Here is an 18,114-nt window from a genome sequence, read left to right on the forward strand (position 1 = left end):
TCTTGCATCACTGTTAAAGGAAAGTCCTTGTGACAGTACCATCACTTTCACACTTGTACTAGTTCTGACAATGAATGTTGCATTGACCAATCATATAAAACATGTGTCCCAGTAACCATGTAGGACAGAGAGATTTTGTTTAACACAGAATGGTACAACATTGAATAACTACTTGGTAGTGTTTGCATTTTTCAGTCCTAAGTTCCAGGCAACCATCACCATTCATGATGAGAATTACAGCGTTAATATACTAAAAATGTAACTGAGGTTGCCATTCTTAGGTTATCTGTGGCCTATAACATGGCATGCAGGTGGGCTAGAATCATGCTCACTGACCTAAACCATTGGCTCTATCTCATTGAGCTCACCCCTATTTTGGGGTTTGCCTCAGATGGGTTTTGGGGACACAGAACCTAATCCTCCAGCATTTATCAACATTCTACTGCTTTTTGCTCCCCTCTAACAAATAAGTTCATCTGCAAATATTTTTGACACAAACAGTAGCACCCAGCTACAAGATATTCATACAGGTCCTGTAGGGAGTAGAGTACTGTCTCTTTTGGGATGCTTTTTTAATAGACTCTATGATTCAGGAACTCTCAGTTAAAGACAAAGGTGTGAAAAAGTTCTTACACACTATGAGTCTACACAGTCTTTGCTTCTTTAGAAACAGCAATGCAAGCACCTTTGGACCATCAACCTAGTTTAGTGTAAAATGTTGATGGTTTTATCCTCAGCAACATTGGCACTATCACCATCACAGGTGCTGCTTTTTACTTAAAACATGCATGATCCTCATTCCAATAAACTGGGCCCTTCAGCTGGCTTACAGTTATTCATATGGGGCCCCCAACAAGCTCTCCACCCAGGCGAACTGTGGTTGTGGAAAAATACCCCTAGAACATCTACTTTCAGATCTATGCTGGATGTTTATTCTACATTTGAGGAATACAGACCCTGATATGGTGATAGTTTATGCAACAACAGATCTGAGTCTGTGCCATTTATAGATGGCTGCATGTTAAATATGGATGAATATTGTAAGTGATTTCCGGATAGGGTTGACCAGTTTGCATCTTCATTGCAAAGCATTTATGACTTAAAGATTGATAATGTTTGCCCTTCCATCTGACATGTACATGTGAAACTCCCAGCTGGGAGAATTTTCCTATCAAGATGAAGGATGTCATCTAGCCCTCCCTTAACTCACTGAAATCTCCCACAAATGCAAAATTATTATTTTTCCATATTTTTCTTGACAGCTTGCTTCCAATATGGTATATTTATAGCAAAGACTGCCTGCAATCACCCTGTCTTATGCAGGCAAACATGACACTTTAATTGCTAATTTGACAGCCAACAACTAGAAAGTAATCATTGGATTATCCTATGTGCGATTAGAAGTAATTCAGGAAGGATTAACAATATCAATGGATTTTGGTTGGATTACATGTACTAAGTAGTTCAAGCAACATTAAGCAATTAACATTAATCTGATTCTTCATGAAGGGTCAATTTTTTTTTTGGCTTCTGTATTTAAAGTTTGTTAAGATGGATTATCCTTTGTGTCATCAGAAGTAATTAGAAGAGGATTCAAGAGGCTAATGGATTATGGTTGAATTACTAAGGATCTCAAATGGCTTAGAACAGGGTCAGTTTGGCTTCAGAGCTTAAAGTTTGTCAAAATTTCTAAGTATGCATTATCTCCCAATACTAAATCATTGAAAAGTAGGTCACTACAACTTTATGTTACAGTCTGATGATATGAGTTAAACCACAAAATGTAAGCAGCCAAAATATCAGTCAAAATCAATAAGGGATTTAAACAGAAATTTCTTTGATATTTCTGCCATTCCTGTAATGTCAGTTTCAAAATCTGCTGTGATGGCGAGAATGGCATTAAATCGTATGCGGAAACAACATATCGTAAAAAGTATATTGAAGTTGACAACAACATTTAACTATGCCATGAGAAATGCTACAGCAGTCATTGAAAACAAGATCACTGTGACCAATATTTCAACATAGGTTAAAGTTTGCATTAAAGTCAATTTTTCAGTCATTGCTGCTTATAAAATCACATAAAGTAGTTTGTTTGGATGTATGTTAGTCTGGCTCAAAGGAAGCAGAAAATCTACAAAGCTTGATATCTCAGGGATAAAAATAAAGTCACAATATTAATGGTTTGGAATCTGTACTGGCACTGGTGATAGTCTTGCTTAGAATTGCAATCATAAATGTCATTGTGTTGCAGAAAAAGGTTCTGATTTTGAATTGCAGTCATTTGCATGTAAAGTCTCTTTTTTAATGAATAGAACACTGGACACTATGGATACATTCTCCGTGTCTGTGAATCCCTATGACCACATCTTATCCCTCGTTCAAGGAGGGTATGGAATCTGGATTTCCCTTAGGGGTTCATCAATCTTGGAACTGTGGGATCCAAAGACCCTGCACTGTAAGATGTTGTATGACACCAGGACTGACAGATACCCACATCTGAGAAAGGTAAAATGTTAGATTTTTCACCTAACATACAAAATTCACAAGTACCATGTAGTATTTTACCTAAATATCAGAGGGGCCTTACCTTTTGAATTTTGTTAGAATATGGGATGGTATTGTTACGGAAAAAAGTTTTCATTAACAGAAACTAACAAAAATCATAAAAAGTGTTTAATGAATATTGCTGTTACTATATATACATGCTTATAAGTCAAGTCTAACTGCAAGGAATGTAAACTCTGATATGCCATCACATGATGCACTGGCAGATCAAGGTCTGTGTTGTTACTTGCTCCTAATAAACCACATTGACCTAGATCTACAAGTGCATTATGCAACAGAGCAAAGTCTATTTTGTTTGTTATGCTGTTTGTTAGGCTGTGCTTATAACTGAGTATATGCAACAAGCATCAGTTTATCATTGGTAAATTATAGTAATTTTAATTTATCAACAAAGGATCAAAAAAGAATGTTAATTAAATATAAAATTTTATGAAACAAGTTGAATAATAAAATATACCACAAGAAACAAGTTGAAATGTTGTGGTATTTACAGGCTTTATAAACATTGTCTTAAAAATAATATTTGGGATTATGGTACGATTTATCACAGCATGACAAAAATAGTGGCGTTATTCACAGATGTTACTGCATGTGATGTCACTGATATATGCAGTTGTGTGTGTGTGTGTGTGTGTGTGTAATGTTTATGCTTAGAAAGTAAGACAATTATCCAATAAAAATCTATAGACTCTAGATAGTTAAACTTGATATTGAAACTGGTGTCAGTGACATTCACCTAGACATTACTTTTTGCACTAATCTTAATATTGAATTTTGGTGTCAGTTACATGCACCTAGACATTACTTTTTGCACTAATCTTAATATTGAATTTGGTGTCAGTTACATGCACCTAGTCATTACCTTTTCACTTAGGTTAATTTTGAAATTCGGTCATTTAAATGACTTAGTTTTTTTGCATTTATCTTAATATTGAAATTGGTCTCAGCTACATGCACCTTGTCATTACCTTTTAAACTAAGCTTAATATTGAAATTGGTGTCGTTTAAATGACCTAGTTGTTATATTTTACACTAAGCTTAATATTGAAATTGGTGTCATTTAAATGACCTAGTCATTTCTTTACACTAAGCTTAATATTGAAATTGGTTTCATTTAAATGACCCAGTCATTTCTTTACACTAAGCTTAATATTGAAATTGGTGTCATTTAAATGACCTAGTTGTTATATTTTACACTAAGCTTAATATTGAAATTGGTGTCATTTAAATGACCTAGTCATTTCTTTACACTAAGCTTAATATTGAAATTGGTTTCATTTAAATGACCCAGTCATTTCTTTACACTAAGCTTAATATTGAAATTGGTGTCATTTAAATGACCTAGTTGTTATATTTTACACTAAGCTTAATATTGAAATTGGTGTCATTTAAATGACCTAGTTGTTATATTTTACACTAAGCTTAATATTGAAATTGGTGTCATTTAAATGACCTAGTTGTTATATTTTACACTAAGCTTAATATTGAAATTGGTGTCATTTAAATGACCCAGTTGTTATATTTTACACTAAGCTTAATATTGAAACTGGTGTCATTTAAATGACCCAGTTGTTATATTTTACACTAAGCTTAATATTGAAACTGGTGTCATTTAAATGACCCAGTTGTTATTTTTTGCACTAAGCTTAATATTGAAATTGGTGTCATTTAAATGACCTAGTTGTTATATTTTACACTAAGCTTAATATTGAAATTGGTGTCATTTAAATGACCTAGTTGTTATATTTTACACTAAGCTTAATATTGAAACTGGTGTCATTTAAATGACCCAGTCATTTCTTTACACTAAGCTTAATATTGAAATTGGTGTCATTTAAATGACCTGGTTGTTATATTTTACACTAAGCTTAATGTTGAAATTGGTGTAATTTAAATGACCTTATTGTTTCTTTGCATTTACCTTAATATTGACATTGGTGTTAATTTCATGCACATTGTAGTTACTTTTTGTAGTAAGCTTAATGTTGAAATTGGTGTCACTTGAATAACCTTGTTATTACTCTTGGCACTTAGCTTAATATCAAAATTGGTGTCAGTTACATGCACCTTTCATTACTTCTTGCACTAAGCTGTAGAGAAATGTATCACATTATGGCTACTTGGTGAAGTTTCTTAGTTAAGCCATACAACAACCAGATATTATGGTATGTAATGCAAATATGTTTCTTGCAGGAAGATGATACATATTTCAACAGAGCCAGGATAACTTCTATCCTTGCCAATGACGACTCCGTGTGGGTTGGAACTGGAGAGGGAAATCTAATAGTCTATGAGGTCATGGAGACAGTTCAGACAAGAATGCCAGCAGACCCTTCTTCATCTCATGACACTTCTTCTAATCAGTCTTATATTCTACATGGAAAGAGGAGCAAAGAGATTTATTCAAAGGAAATTGAACAAAAAGTTAATGAACTTTACCAGCAGAAATTACAAAAAGGAGCTAGAAAATTGTATCCATTTTATGTGGGAGATACAAGAATTGGATGTGACAAAGATGGCAGTACAAGGAACACATTAAAAGGAGAGGCAGATATGAGTAACTCAATAACTCCTGTAACATGTTCTGACCAAGAATGTAGTACTCCAAGAGGTGTCTCCCCTTGTCAGTATATAAATTTTGTTCCAGATGATAACTGCAGTGGAAAAGAAGAAATGACAGAGTTCGAAATAGATGACAAAATCAAGTGCCCCGAAAGAAACAAATATTCTCCAGCAAATGAACTCCACTGTGAGCATGACGATGAACACATTATTCATACAACAACTGTGTGTGATAAATTTTCAGAACATTTCGATTGCAGTCTGACAGAAAATGATGCTGAAAGTTCCCATAGCGAGAGAAAGGCACAAAAGCTTACAGATGTTATTGGTAGAAATGGTTTCACAGTGAAAAATTCTGATTTGGAGAACAATTTGCCTGTGAATTATTTTGGTGATATGACATACAGTGCCCAGCAAAATGTTGACACAGACACAAACATATTTGACGGGCAGATAAATGGGGAGTGTGCAATAGAGAAGGAATTTGTTCTAAGTAAATCTGCAACAAGGGGCCAAAGTTCAAAAGGCAGAATGGTGGGGGCTGAACATTTTGATAAAGTTATGGCTGATAAAATGCTGAATGTAGGGTTGTCCAATGAGATGAATGATGTTGGACATAAAGATGACAACAATGAACAGTCTATCACAGAGGAAATGCTGCATAGCAAAGACACAGCTGGGATGGAGGATGTAGGACATCTGAGCAGAATAAACAACAGAAGCCTAAAGGGAGAAATGTCTAAGCTGGACAAAGTTGACATTTGGTTGTCTTCTCTGCCAAAACATGATGGTATAGAAATTTCAGAAGAAATTGCAGGAAAAGGGGACAGATCCAAATTTCATAGCTGTATGGATGAACAAAATGATCATGAAAGATTTTATTCAGTTCAAAGTGCAAGCATGAAAGAGGAAGTAAAAAAGGATGTTTCTAACAGTCAGAGTGTCCATTCTGATTCTGACTCGGATGTCTTTTTTAATGCTTCAGATGATGTGCTTGGTCCTCCTGCTGCAGTTACTTTCAATGCTGAAGAAGGGTCTGAACACCTGTCTGGAGAAGGGTCGGAACACCTGTCTGGAGATAGAAATGATGGAACACTCTCAACAACATCTGATAAAGATTCAGGCAAATCAGGAAAGAAAATAATTATCAACCAGCCAAAGAAGTTGCCTCATGGTAAAAGCTGGAAACTTGAACTGATGAAGAATGAGTCAATTGAGTCAAATGTCTCACAAGCAGATGCATCCACTGGGTCATTTGAGTCTCAGCAAGTGAAGATTGCTGGGTCTAAAGATCAAGGCATACAGTACAGGCTAGAGTTTTCTGGAGTCCATGTTGAAACTGATTCTTCAGATGTTGGATCACAAAAGACAAAGAATGAAAATGGAATGTTCAGTTTTGGAAATCCATTATTCACAGACAGGCGCTGTAACTCAGTGGACTTTAGCCAAACAGCTAGTTTAGGCTTTTTTGATAGAAATGGAAACACCAATTCAATTGACCAGCAAATCCTGGAATTTCTTCGTACCCCAAGCCTTGCCAGTCGTCAGATGAATCTGGGATTGAAAATTATTGAAGATGATTTGGAATGGAATGAGCTGTATGCAGCTAAATGCTCTTCACAAACTCCCACGAGCTCGGCAGATCAGCTATTTGCTGATTTTCTCAAAACTCCTAGTTTGAGCAGTAGGCAGAGCTCTCTTTGGTCAAGTTATGAAAATATTTCCACACCATCTCAAAAGGAATTTGCATCTGGAAATGGAGATGATCGATTTCTGCGACCCAAGCTGGCATATGGCCATCTAAGTCACAGTCCAAGCTCTGCATCGTTTGTCAGCAGCAGTGAGATGATATACAGTGTTGATTTGAGGATAGAGGCCAAAGTCAAGATTTTGGACAAGCCTGTCAGATGCCTTCTGCTAACCAGGTTAATGATAATAATAATAATAATAATACTAGTAATAATAATACAATTTTTGGCCTTCTGTTTGAACCTAATTTATTTAGAACCTTAGAAACAAAATAAGAAATCCAAATATCTTTTCTTTTGACATAACTGTCAGTATCTTTCACTCATCACAAATAATTCCAGATGTTTTTCTGCTATTACTCATGACCTTTTTTTCATACATACAGGGTTCCCATGTACCACAAAATCTTGAAAAAGTCGGTAGAAATTATCTTTTTTGTCCCAACCGTTAAAATTCCTTGAATTTTGCAACTATTGATGAAAGTCAGGAAAAACCTGGGACTTTTCCACCACCGCTTGATGCCCGAAACTATTGTCAGATAATATAAATCGAGTTCTAACCAGAACATTCTTAGGGTGCAATCACATGAGTACACAAATCTAACAACCCACATTTTCAAATGTTGTAGAGAAAAAATAATAATTTTTTTAAAATGAAAGTCACATGCTGGTTGTAATAAAAGTACAAAAACGAAAGAACACACATTTTTCCATATTCATATATTCTGAGAACTACTTGTGGAGTATTGTTTTATCACATGACTACCACGTTGCCATGTGCTCTCTGATAAATCAGGCTGGCGCAATTGCTGGTTTTTACAAAAGTATCTGACTTTCATTTAATATAATTTAATTCCTGTACATAACATTAAAAAGGAGTTTTTGTTGATATCATGAGACTATTGGACTTCGTCATTTGAGATTTGTGAAGTTATGTGACTAGTAATGCAAATGGCGAGTATTGCATATGGTTTCATGTTTGCTGTCATTTCATCTAATCTGTCAGAGGATTAAACACATAATGATTATAATACTTATGATTTCTGAGAAAATAAATAATTTTCCTATCAATTTCATGCAAGTATAAGTCAATATAACATAAGTTTAAATTTTCTAGGCCAGCTGGTTAGTGACTACCATATGTCACTACTGCACGGTGGTGGCAAATCCAAATTTTCGATATGCAATTGCAACGACCCCCACACGCCAACCTATATGTCCAAATATAACAAATTAGGTGGGAATATTCAGAGGAAACTCAAATTAGAAAATGGAATGCTATTTGTTATAAGTCAAATTTGCAGTCCAAGTCTTAGAGCTGAAATGAGAAATTGTCATATATTCAAAACTGATATGAGCCCCTGTATCAGTACTGGTTTGGGGACTGATTTCATAAATTCCAAGAAGACAAGTTGATTTTACAGAATTGTCTGTCCTTGTTTATACAACAGTATATAATTTTGAAGGTCTTTTGTCAAAATTTATATCAACCCTTTTTGAAATTTTTTTTAAATGATGGATTTGTAACCAGATCGTCCTAAGAAGATTAAGTTTGGGATTTTATTTGCACGGTTAAATTCAGGGTTAAACTATTTTCTTTAAAAGACAAGATTCTAATTATTTGTGTTTATTTTTTTAATTACTGTAATAGGAAATGTTTAGTTTCTATAAGATACATATATATACTGCTATAGAATACTTTAAAATTAAGGTTTGAAAGAAAACAAAACTAATTTATGTTCATTTTGTTCTTCCCACTTAGCAACATAATGCAGGTCAATGAGATAAAGTTAGAATTTTTATTCTATACATTGAAATTACTTTACATGCCAATTTATAGGAATATAATCAAACTTGTTTTGTGTGATACATTTTGTCGTTTTGTACATGATCATTTTTTCTGACTTAGATGTTTTGGAGAGTCTTGAAAGAGAAACATCTTTTAACTTAGAAAATACATAATTTATAATCTAAAATGTTCTTTAATTCCATTCAGTATTAATCATATGTGAATCTTGAAAAAATTAATTTCCTCCTGGAAAAACCATGGAAATGACCTGAATTTTTTTTTAGAACAATGTGTATGTCCTCAAATATTTGGTCATATTCTCTTAAGCAGTTTTTCAGTAGAAGTCATCCAGAGTTTTTCCTTTTTAGTAACAGCAGCCATATTTGATTGCACAGTCCAGTCCAATATCTTGCATTTAATGTACTGCTGGTTATAACCATGTTTTTGGACATATTGGATGCATAGTCCATACTGATTCCTTACACTTAATGTAACCATAGAAGCTATGGTAGAGTGTAAGGATTGTAATCCAAGGATCACAGGTTAAATGATTGCCTAGGTCAGCCTGGGTTAGATGCCTAAGTGTGTACATGAGAAGTACACTTAGTGTATATTTCCATGGCATGTGTTAGAAGTACCATTAAAACCAACAAATGACAACCACTAGTTACAGTGATATTGTTTGATATATTAGGTACACAGTCATTCAGATGTTTTATATTTAATGTATCACTGGTTATGAAATGTTTTTGGATATATAAATTACTATGATGCACAACTGTACCATCAAAGTCTCTTACATTTAAGGTATCACTGACTGTAACAATAATAAGGGCATATTGTATATACAGTATTGTCTATACCCTTCAGTTTGCCATTTGTCTCTTACAATTATGGTTTTGGGGGTCCTTTATTTTTATATGTAGAACTTTCTGTGTTACAAATAATTTGCAAATCTTTCAACTTTGAATCTACTGAAAATTGAAATAAGTATTTATACACAAATATATATATATATATATATATATATATATATATATATATATATATATATATATATATATATATATATATATATATATATATATTCCAATGCAAACATGAACAATTACAGGCAATGCAGAGAAATATATTATGTTCCATTAATTTATTTAAAAAATGCAGACTGTGATTCAGTTGTTTAACATGTTTCAGCTTGAATAATGAACCAATCATCTTGAGTTTTTCTGGTTCCTATGGCGATGATGAAGCAGTGTTGAAGTGGCAAAGGAAGCCCAATGAGGTAATTCAAAGAGTACTAATTATATTGTTTTTATAGAGCCCTTATCAGTGGCAAGTGATATGAATTGGTTACTTTTTCAGTGGTGGCACCAATGGGTTTGCTAAGGATTTGATCAATTTTTTTTAATGAGAATTGATATCACTTAAAGGCTCTGTTTCAGAAGCAAAGACAGAAACATAAAAATGCGATTTACAAGTTATTTCTTAATTTATCTTTTCTTCCCCAAATAATGCAGAATTTCTTAATATTGATGGTAGAACACTACTGAGACACTTGATTTTTATGAAACCTCCTACTTCGTGATGGGGGACTTAAACTCATCCACTGTCACTCCATGTTAATGCATTGTGTTGGAGAGATAAATACATGCAAATTGCCACTACACCGTAGCAGGCATGCCGATATGAACTCCACTGTGCAGGGGCTAATCAACCATTCTGATTGACCTATTCTATAGCCAATGAATGAAGACCAACCATGGAAAGACTGATACATCAAGAGTGATGTACAACCAGATAAGATTTGATGAATAAGCCATCTTTATTTTGATCATATATTTGGACAAAAGCAGAATAATCTCTAATTTTTGCATCATGCATTTGACTAGAAGTAAACATCTCCCTCAAATAACCACACTCCACATGGTCCTAAAACATGGAATTCAGCTTCAGCAAGGACATGGGTAAGCAAGGGATCTTTGAAAAACATCAACACTGAAATGTTGGAGAGGTTAGTTAAGTAGTTGAATACTTGTTTAATAATCACATTTAAAATAATTGTCAATTAATAGCTGTTTGTAATGAAGTTCTTTATATTTCATTACAAAATACCTTTATTTATGTATCCAATCTATAAAAACCTTTCTCCAAGTACTTTCATCACACATAGCATGTGTACCAGCAAAAACATTGTTTATTGCATCAACAGCTTATGATCTTGACACTATTCAGTGTTACTGTAAACTCTGAAAAAAGCTTCTTTAGTTTTAAAAAGTGACATCTGTTTAGAGAAACAACATTGTTGAAACATTTTTGTTCAGTATTGTTATACATATATTAGTAAAGTATTGATGCTTTGTTTTCTTTGCAGACCTTCTGCTCATCGTTCAGCAAACACCAGAGTACAAATCTGGGAATTTTATATTCACTGTAAACCTTGGAGCTGGCTTCCCCATTATGAGCCTTATTCACAAAACTAAGTTTTTCATGCACCTGTTATGCATTTTGTTGGGTTCATTTGCTATTGATGAAAATGAGTATGATAAACCACAGATTAATGTTAGATTCTTTAATTATGTTATGTGTGCTTACAGTGTTCTCACTGTTCGATTAGTCAACTGAATTGAGTTGATTTAACTGTATGACTGGTAACTCTGATGCAGGTTGGATTTACATGCCATTTAAACTTTTTAAATTCTACCTCATTTACTTGATTTGATGCAAAAGAATAACTAAGGTGATAATACCATGCAGGTCAACTTTTAATTGATCGAAACAATGCACTTGACACTTCAACAAATCAGAAAACAAGACACAGTTGGTACTTAATTAGGTTGTCATGGAAATGACCTTAGACATTACTGTGACTGACAGTGACACTTTTCACATTGGAATACAATAGTGCATATCACATTTATGACACTGAAACCATATTGAAAGACAGATTTAACTTGGCAAGATGGGTTTAATTACTATTTATTTCTTAAAGTATTGCCACCAGTAGGCATTACTGACATTTCTATTGATTTACATTTTGTCAAATATTGTTATTTATACTGCAATGACTTTCTAATTAAAAGTTAAATTAAAAGTTACAATTTTCATGATTTTGAATAAAATTTCTGGACACTAACTGCTGTTTCCTTTTGTAAAATGGATGATTTATCAAGGTTTCATTTACCAATTTTTATTGCTGTTTTCATACACTCAACAAATCAGTTCATCAGTTCAAAACAAAACAATATCTTTTGGTATTTTTCTAGTAGAAAAAGGGATGGGACCTATGCCTGACCCCTCTTTATAAGTGGGCTCACAAGTTATCCAGGCATGAGTTATCAAGGGAGAGGTTCTCCTGGATAGTAAATTTGGTTTTAGCCAGATCTCTTCGAATATTCAGTTAGCATGTGTTGATAAAGGAATCAGACATGTCTCTGAAATAGGAATGCTGTTGAACATAATGAAAATAACAATGATGATTGAAAAGAACAAAAGATCATAGTTACAATATAAACTCTTTGTCCATTACCAACACAACACGTCATTACAGCATCTAACGAAGTGCCACTCCGAATACAAATGATTATACATGCCAATATTTCTATTTGGCTAAAGATTCATTTTTTATTGCTTTTGTATTCATGGAGTTAAAGGAATGTTAAATTGCAGATAACTTCAACCATCTTAATCACCTGTTGACAAATTGGATGAAGTGAGGAAGTATCTATGTGCCATACATCTAGGTTTCATAGTTAAATATGTGTGTTTGTGAGTCTGTGTGTGAAAATTATAGCCTTACTTCTGCACTTCTTCACCCACATCCTCTTGCCACCCTTTCTGAGTTTGAGGGAGGAGTCCCTTTTTCCATTTTTCTGAGACGCAGCTGTAAATATTGGCCTATAATCTTGAGATGGAATTGAAATTGTTTATTAATGCGATAAGAATTTAACTGTATACAATGACACATTTTCAAGTGGATTCCTCTTCAAGAAGGTCCCTCATTCATAAGTAACAGCATAAAAACTCATTTGCCTAATTTCTATTAAGAATGCTGGTCTATGTAAAATGCAGTTGTTTGGTCCTTTAGGTGTTTTTGAAGACTTGTATCTGTATATTAATACTAGAACAGAATTTTTTTCTTTTTTCACAGCTGTTGTGGACAAATGAACCAGTGCTAGAGATTTGTCCAAAGACAAATGATGTGAAACTGCCAACGTACATGCGCCGTCGTCAGTCAAGTGGTGCATCCCTGAAAAGTCATGGGAGTGGTGACAGTGGGCTTTCATTCCACAGCACCTCATAATTGATTTACAAATACAGTCCCGTGTCACTTGTATGAATACAAATAAACTCTGTTCTGTTACATTACATCCTTTTGCAAGGGTTTCATTGTCATGGTACAAATTTAGAGATAAACTTTTAATAGGTGTAACATTTGGTATGTAAATATTCTTAAACATTGATGAATTTGTTGCAGTTTTACAAAATTGTTGTTTTAACATGATATTCCATCATATTTTGTAATAAATGCTGACAGTGTTGTATTATTATCCCTACTATGAGTCACTGCATCCCATATAGATGCAATTTATTATTTGTACAATTATTAATTTCATAAGAGATCAGTCATTAATATGTAGATAAAATAAATATGCTTGATTTATGATTTATAACATACATGTACATGTATGTGTGCAATGTGGACACATTGTTTAATTGTACATATCTCACATTTAAACACAAAACTTTCAATCAGTCTAAGCATTTTTTAGGTTCATGCTTTATTAGGTTGCAGATAATAGAATATTTTACAATGGGACTAAGCAAGACATTTGAGTTATGCCTATTGTTCAAAATGACTGAATTATATATATATATATATATATATATATATATATATATATATATATATATATATATATATATATATATATGTATATATGACATCAGTTAATGTTTGTGACGGGTCTGATCCATCAAACTTGTTTAACACATTATTGTTTCCAGAAGTTATTTCTGTGTTAAATATTTTTATTCCTGTTCATACCATGATGTTTTTTCAATTTAGGAGTTTGACATGTCAGTGATAATATAAATTCCTGCTTGCATGTCATTTTTCTTCTATGATCACCACAATGTCCTTGATACAGTATATTCTCGTTTGCACGTCCTATTTCTTCCATAATTTACACAGTGTCTTTGATAGAGTATATTCTTGTTTGTATGTCCTATTTCTTCCGTAATTCACACAGTGTCTTTGATACAGTATATTCTTGTTTGTATGTCCTATTTCTTCTGTAATTAACACAGTGTCTTTGATAGAGTATATTCTTGTTTGTATGTCCTATTTCTTCTGTAATTAACACAGTGTCCTTGATAGAGTATATTCTTGTTTGCATGTCCGATTTCTTCTGTAATTTACACAGTGTCCTTGATACAGTATATTCTTGTTTGCATGTCCTATTTCTTCCGTAATTAACACAGTGTTCTTGATAGAGTATATTCTTGTTTGCATGTCCTATTTCTTCCGTAATTAACAGTGTTCTTGATAGAGTATATTCTTGTTTGCATGTCCTATTTCTTCCATAATTAACACAGTGTCCTTGATACAGTATATTCTGGCTTGCATGTCCTATTTTTTCCGTAATTAACACAGTGTCCTTGATACAGTATATTCTGGCTTGCATGTCCTATTTCTTCCATAATTAACACAGTGTCCTTGATAGAGTATATTCTTGTTTGTATGTCCTATTTCTTCCATAATTAACACAGAGTCTCTCTCATTAATTTGATGAAGTAAAATAGATTGTTCAACCTGAACTTGAGATTGTCTTCCAATTGGAAAAATACAGTAGTCCAGCTTTAAGGTGGGGAATAGACTTGCCATTCATCAGAGAATGATATCCTCAGTAAACCTTTGGTACAGGCTATCTCCCTTGCCAACCCCCCCAGCCCCCAAACCACCACTGCATTTTATGTCATGACTTCCTTCTGTTTGTGTACCATTAGCATCTTATTAAATTTAAGCTGCAAAATCAGTCTAGTACAATTTTTGTATAATTTAGTCAGTTTCAACAGTAAATCACTTAATCTTGGTCATGCAAGTAAAATAGCACAGCACATGGCTTTATTTGATGTCTCTGTAAAACAAGTGTCAGACAGATAATGTTTAGTACCTAACAAGTGCAGTCTCAAGAAGGAAAAGTGAAAATTTTTGTTCGTAGAATCAACTTGAGTTCATCCATTCCAACTTTACATATCCCGATTTACTATACTAAGTGCACCAGTCAATACTCATCATTGCCACTTGTTGGATCTATGTGTTTTTACTTTACACTTAGTAGTCAGTAAACTCCGGATATGTGATAAGGACCATTTCAGTAATTACTGTGGGGGTAAACTTCACAATCTTTAAACTGAATTCAAAGGAACTCTAAATCAGTGAAACATCAACCTAGAAAAGGATTCAGGAATGACCCCTAATTATTTATTAAAGGTATGATAAGAGAAATGGTGTCCAGATGTCTTACTAACCCTTGTAATTTTGTCCTAATTTTAATGGGTTTACAAGATTGCAGCTGATTGAGTAAATGTTGCAGAGTTATGGCCCTTGATACACAGAGTGTTTAAAGGCATTATAATGACTGGCATCAAACTTTGTTTATTCCAATCTTATTATGAAGGGGCTTTGTCATAAAATCATCTCATTTGACTGATGATCAGCCAATTTTTACCATATTTGTCAGAGTTATGCCTCTTGATAAATGTAAAACAGACATTCCAATGGTTTGTAAGCACTTTGGAATTTTTGTTATTTTGTTTTGAAATAAAGTAAATGTTTTTGTGAATCATTGTCTTAATTAATTAATTATGGATTAATTTAATCACCATTTTTTGAGGTAAATTGTTCAGAACCTTTTGCCCCTGATCAACTAGCTAACAATTTCTAAAAAACCTTGTGAATATTCTCACAGAGTTTTGCTTTGTTTTCAAGGAAATATACTGTGAGATTGTCCTAGCAAGATTTGAAATATAGATAAATATGGAGCAAATTGTAAGTAAACTTTTGTCATTGTCTTTGATCCTCCCTTTCAATTTGATTTGATGACACCATTATCTTGCTTGAGTTTGATGGTTGTCAGGTTTTGAACATATTTTAAATTCTTTGCTTGGAATATGTATACAGATTGCTTGTACATCATTGTGGACACTCTAGCATCAAAGGTTTTGCTTCATTGCAGTCTGTTTTATTTGGTGGATGGGGGACAACTTTGTTATTGGTTAAAGGTAATTTTTTCTTGTACACATATTTTTATGTATTATTAAATGTGTTAAATTCCCATTAAGCAATATTGTTAATTTTTAAAACTAACATTAAACTAACTTGTGTATCAAAATATCAAAACTTTTGCCTATAAGTGCAGTACAGCTGGAAGGATTTCCATGAAGAAAAAAAAAACTAAATGACTAAAAATGAAATTTTCTTGTACATTGCTCAAGATGTAGGAAATTTCCCCAATGGTTTAATTTTAAATGTATATGTTTCTGTCTTTCTGTTTGATATTTTTTTATTTTTTGTTTAAGTTTTACAAAATTTGTAACCTGTAATTTCTTATCATCACATGTGCAATTTGTTTGGACACTGTGACCTATTTTTATACTTGTGACACTACTTTCAGCATTGTTGCTACTCACATGGTTTGTTGGAGATAATATGCTTTTCTTATTGTGTAGAATCCATAGACATGGATCATTTTTATTTAGAGGCATTACAAAATAAGGAAACCTTAGCTCATTGAAGCTATTTTACTGACTGTAATGCTTTAAATTTGCTGCATTAGTTGCCAACAAAATACAGTTGATGTAGTGTGTATAGTCAATTATCAAGTTTTATGATTTCATGAATTCTGTACAACATTAAGTTCACCTCTCATTATTGTTAATTATTATATTGATAATAACCAATTTGATAACCAATCTAAAGAAAACATTAACAGAACTATATTTTAATTATACTTTATCATGAAAGCACACAAGAAGGGTACATGAATACATAATTAGCTCATTATTATATGAACTATTAATGTTACATTATGCAATTTTAGAAATCCTAACTGCTTGTTGGAAAGGTTTGGTAATTTTTGTTAACTATATAGCAGTAATTAGTTAAAGTTGGAAAGATGTGTTTATAAAGTAGAGAATTTGAGTGCAGTGTGCTAGGTTTCATGAAGAGATAAATGCATTTATAGTAATCATTACTAAACTGTTGTCATCCTGGTCACACCCTAGGGTTTGTACACCATCATTACTAAACTGTTGTCATCTTGTTCACACCCTAGTGTTTGTACACCATCATTACTAAACTGTTGTCATCCTGGTTACACCCTAGGGTTTGTACAACATCATGGCTAAACTGTTGTCATCCTGGTCACACCCTAGGGGTTGTACAAAATCATGACTAAACTGTTGTCATCTTGGTTACACCCTAGGGTTTGTACACCATCATAGCTAAACTGTTGTTATCTTGGTCACACCCCAGGGTTTGTACACCATCATGGCTAAATTGTTGTCATCTTGGTCACACCCTAGGGTTTGTACACCATCATGGCTAAATTGTTGTCATCTTGGTCACACCCTAGGATTTGCACACCATCATGGCTAAACTGTTGTCATATTGGTTACACCCTAGGGTTTGTACAAAATCATGACTAAACTGTTGTCATCTTGGTCACACCCTAGAGTTTGTACACCATCATGGCTAAACTGTTGTCATATTGGTTACACCCTAGGGTTTGTACAAAATCATGACTAAACTGTTGTCATCTTGGTCACACCCTAGGGTTTGTACACCATCATGGCTAAACTGTTGTCATCTTGGTCACACCCTAGGGTTTGTACACCATCATGGCTAAATTGTTGTCATCTTGGTCACAGCCTAGGGTTTGTACACCATCATGGCTAAACTGTTGTCATCTTGGTCACACCCTAGGATTTGTACACCATCATGGCTAAACTGTTGTCATCTATGTTACAGCCTAGGGTTTGTACACCATCATGGCTAAATTGTTGTCATCTTGTTGGTTACACCCTAGGGTTTTTGTACACAATCATTTGTTATGACTGTCATTTTGTTGTTTGTAAAACTTGTTTGTTTAAATTATAAACTCTAATAAATTGTTGGTTCCTTTGAAGTTGGTTAATTTGTGTTTTAGAATTACCCATTAGAATTACTGGTAGACTTTTGGGGTCTTGAATGTCTTTTTGATTATACGAGATGCTGAATGATTACATGTACTTTGAATGGTGGAAAAGCATGGGGTATATATATATATATATATATATATATATATATATATATATATATATATATATATATATGTATATATATATATATATATATATATATATATATATATATATATATATATATAGTATAGCTATTCTGAAAGA

The 18,114-nt window shown here is 33.3% G+C and overlaps 1 protein-coding gene across 3 annotated transcripts in view; it reads left to right on the forward strand.

Moving 5' to 3' along the window:
* Positions 1 to 17,855, forward strand: part of LOC149778279 (uncharacterized) — a 333,696-nt gene extending 315,841 nt beyond the window's left edge. For all 3 annotated transcript variants that reach the window (XM_089939080.1, XM_089939082.1, XM_089939081.1), the window contains 4 exons: positions 2,316 to 2,508; positions 4,762 to 7,055; positions 9,862 to 9,949; positions 12,815 to 17,855. In XM_089939080.1, coding sequence (XP_089795206.1) covers positions 2,316 to 2,508; positions 4,762 to 7,055; positions 9,862 to 9,949; positions 12,815 to 12,967 — 2,728 coding nt within the window. In that variant the 3' untranslated portion in view covers positions 12,968 to 17,855. The remainder of the gene's footprint in view (positions 1 to 2,315; positions 2,509 to 4,761; positions 7,056 to 9,861; positions 9,950 to 12,814) is intronic.
* The last annotated feature ends 259 nt before the right edge of the window (positions 17,856 to 18,114 follow it).

Source organism: Sinohyriopsis cumingii, chromosome 17 (genome assembly GCF_028554795.1).
Source record: "Sinohyriopsis cumingii isolate HCF-2022 chromosome 17, ASM2855479v2, whole genome shotgun sequence".
In the NCBI taxonomy this organism is placed as follows: Eukaryota; Metazoa; Mollusca; class Bivalvia; order Unionida; family Unionidae; genus Sinohyriopsis; species Sinohyriopsis cumingii.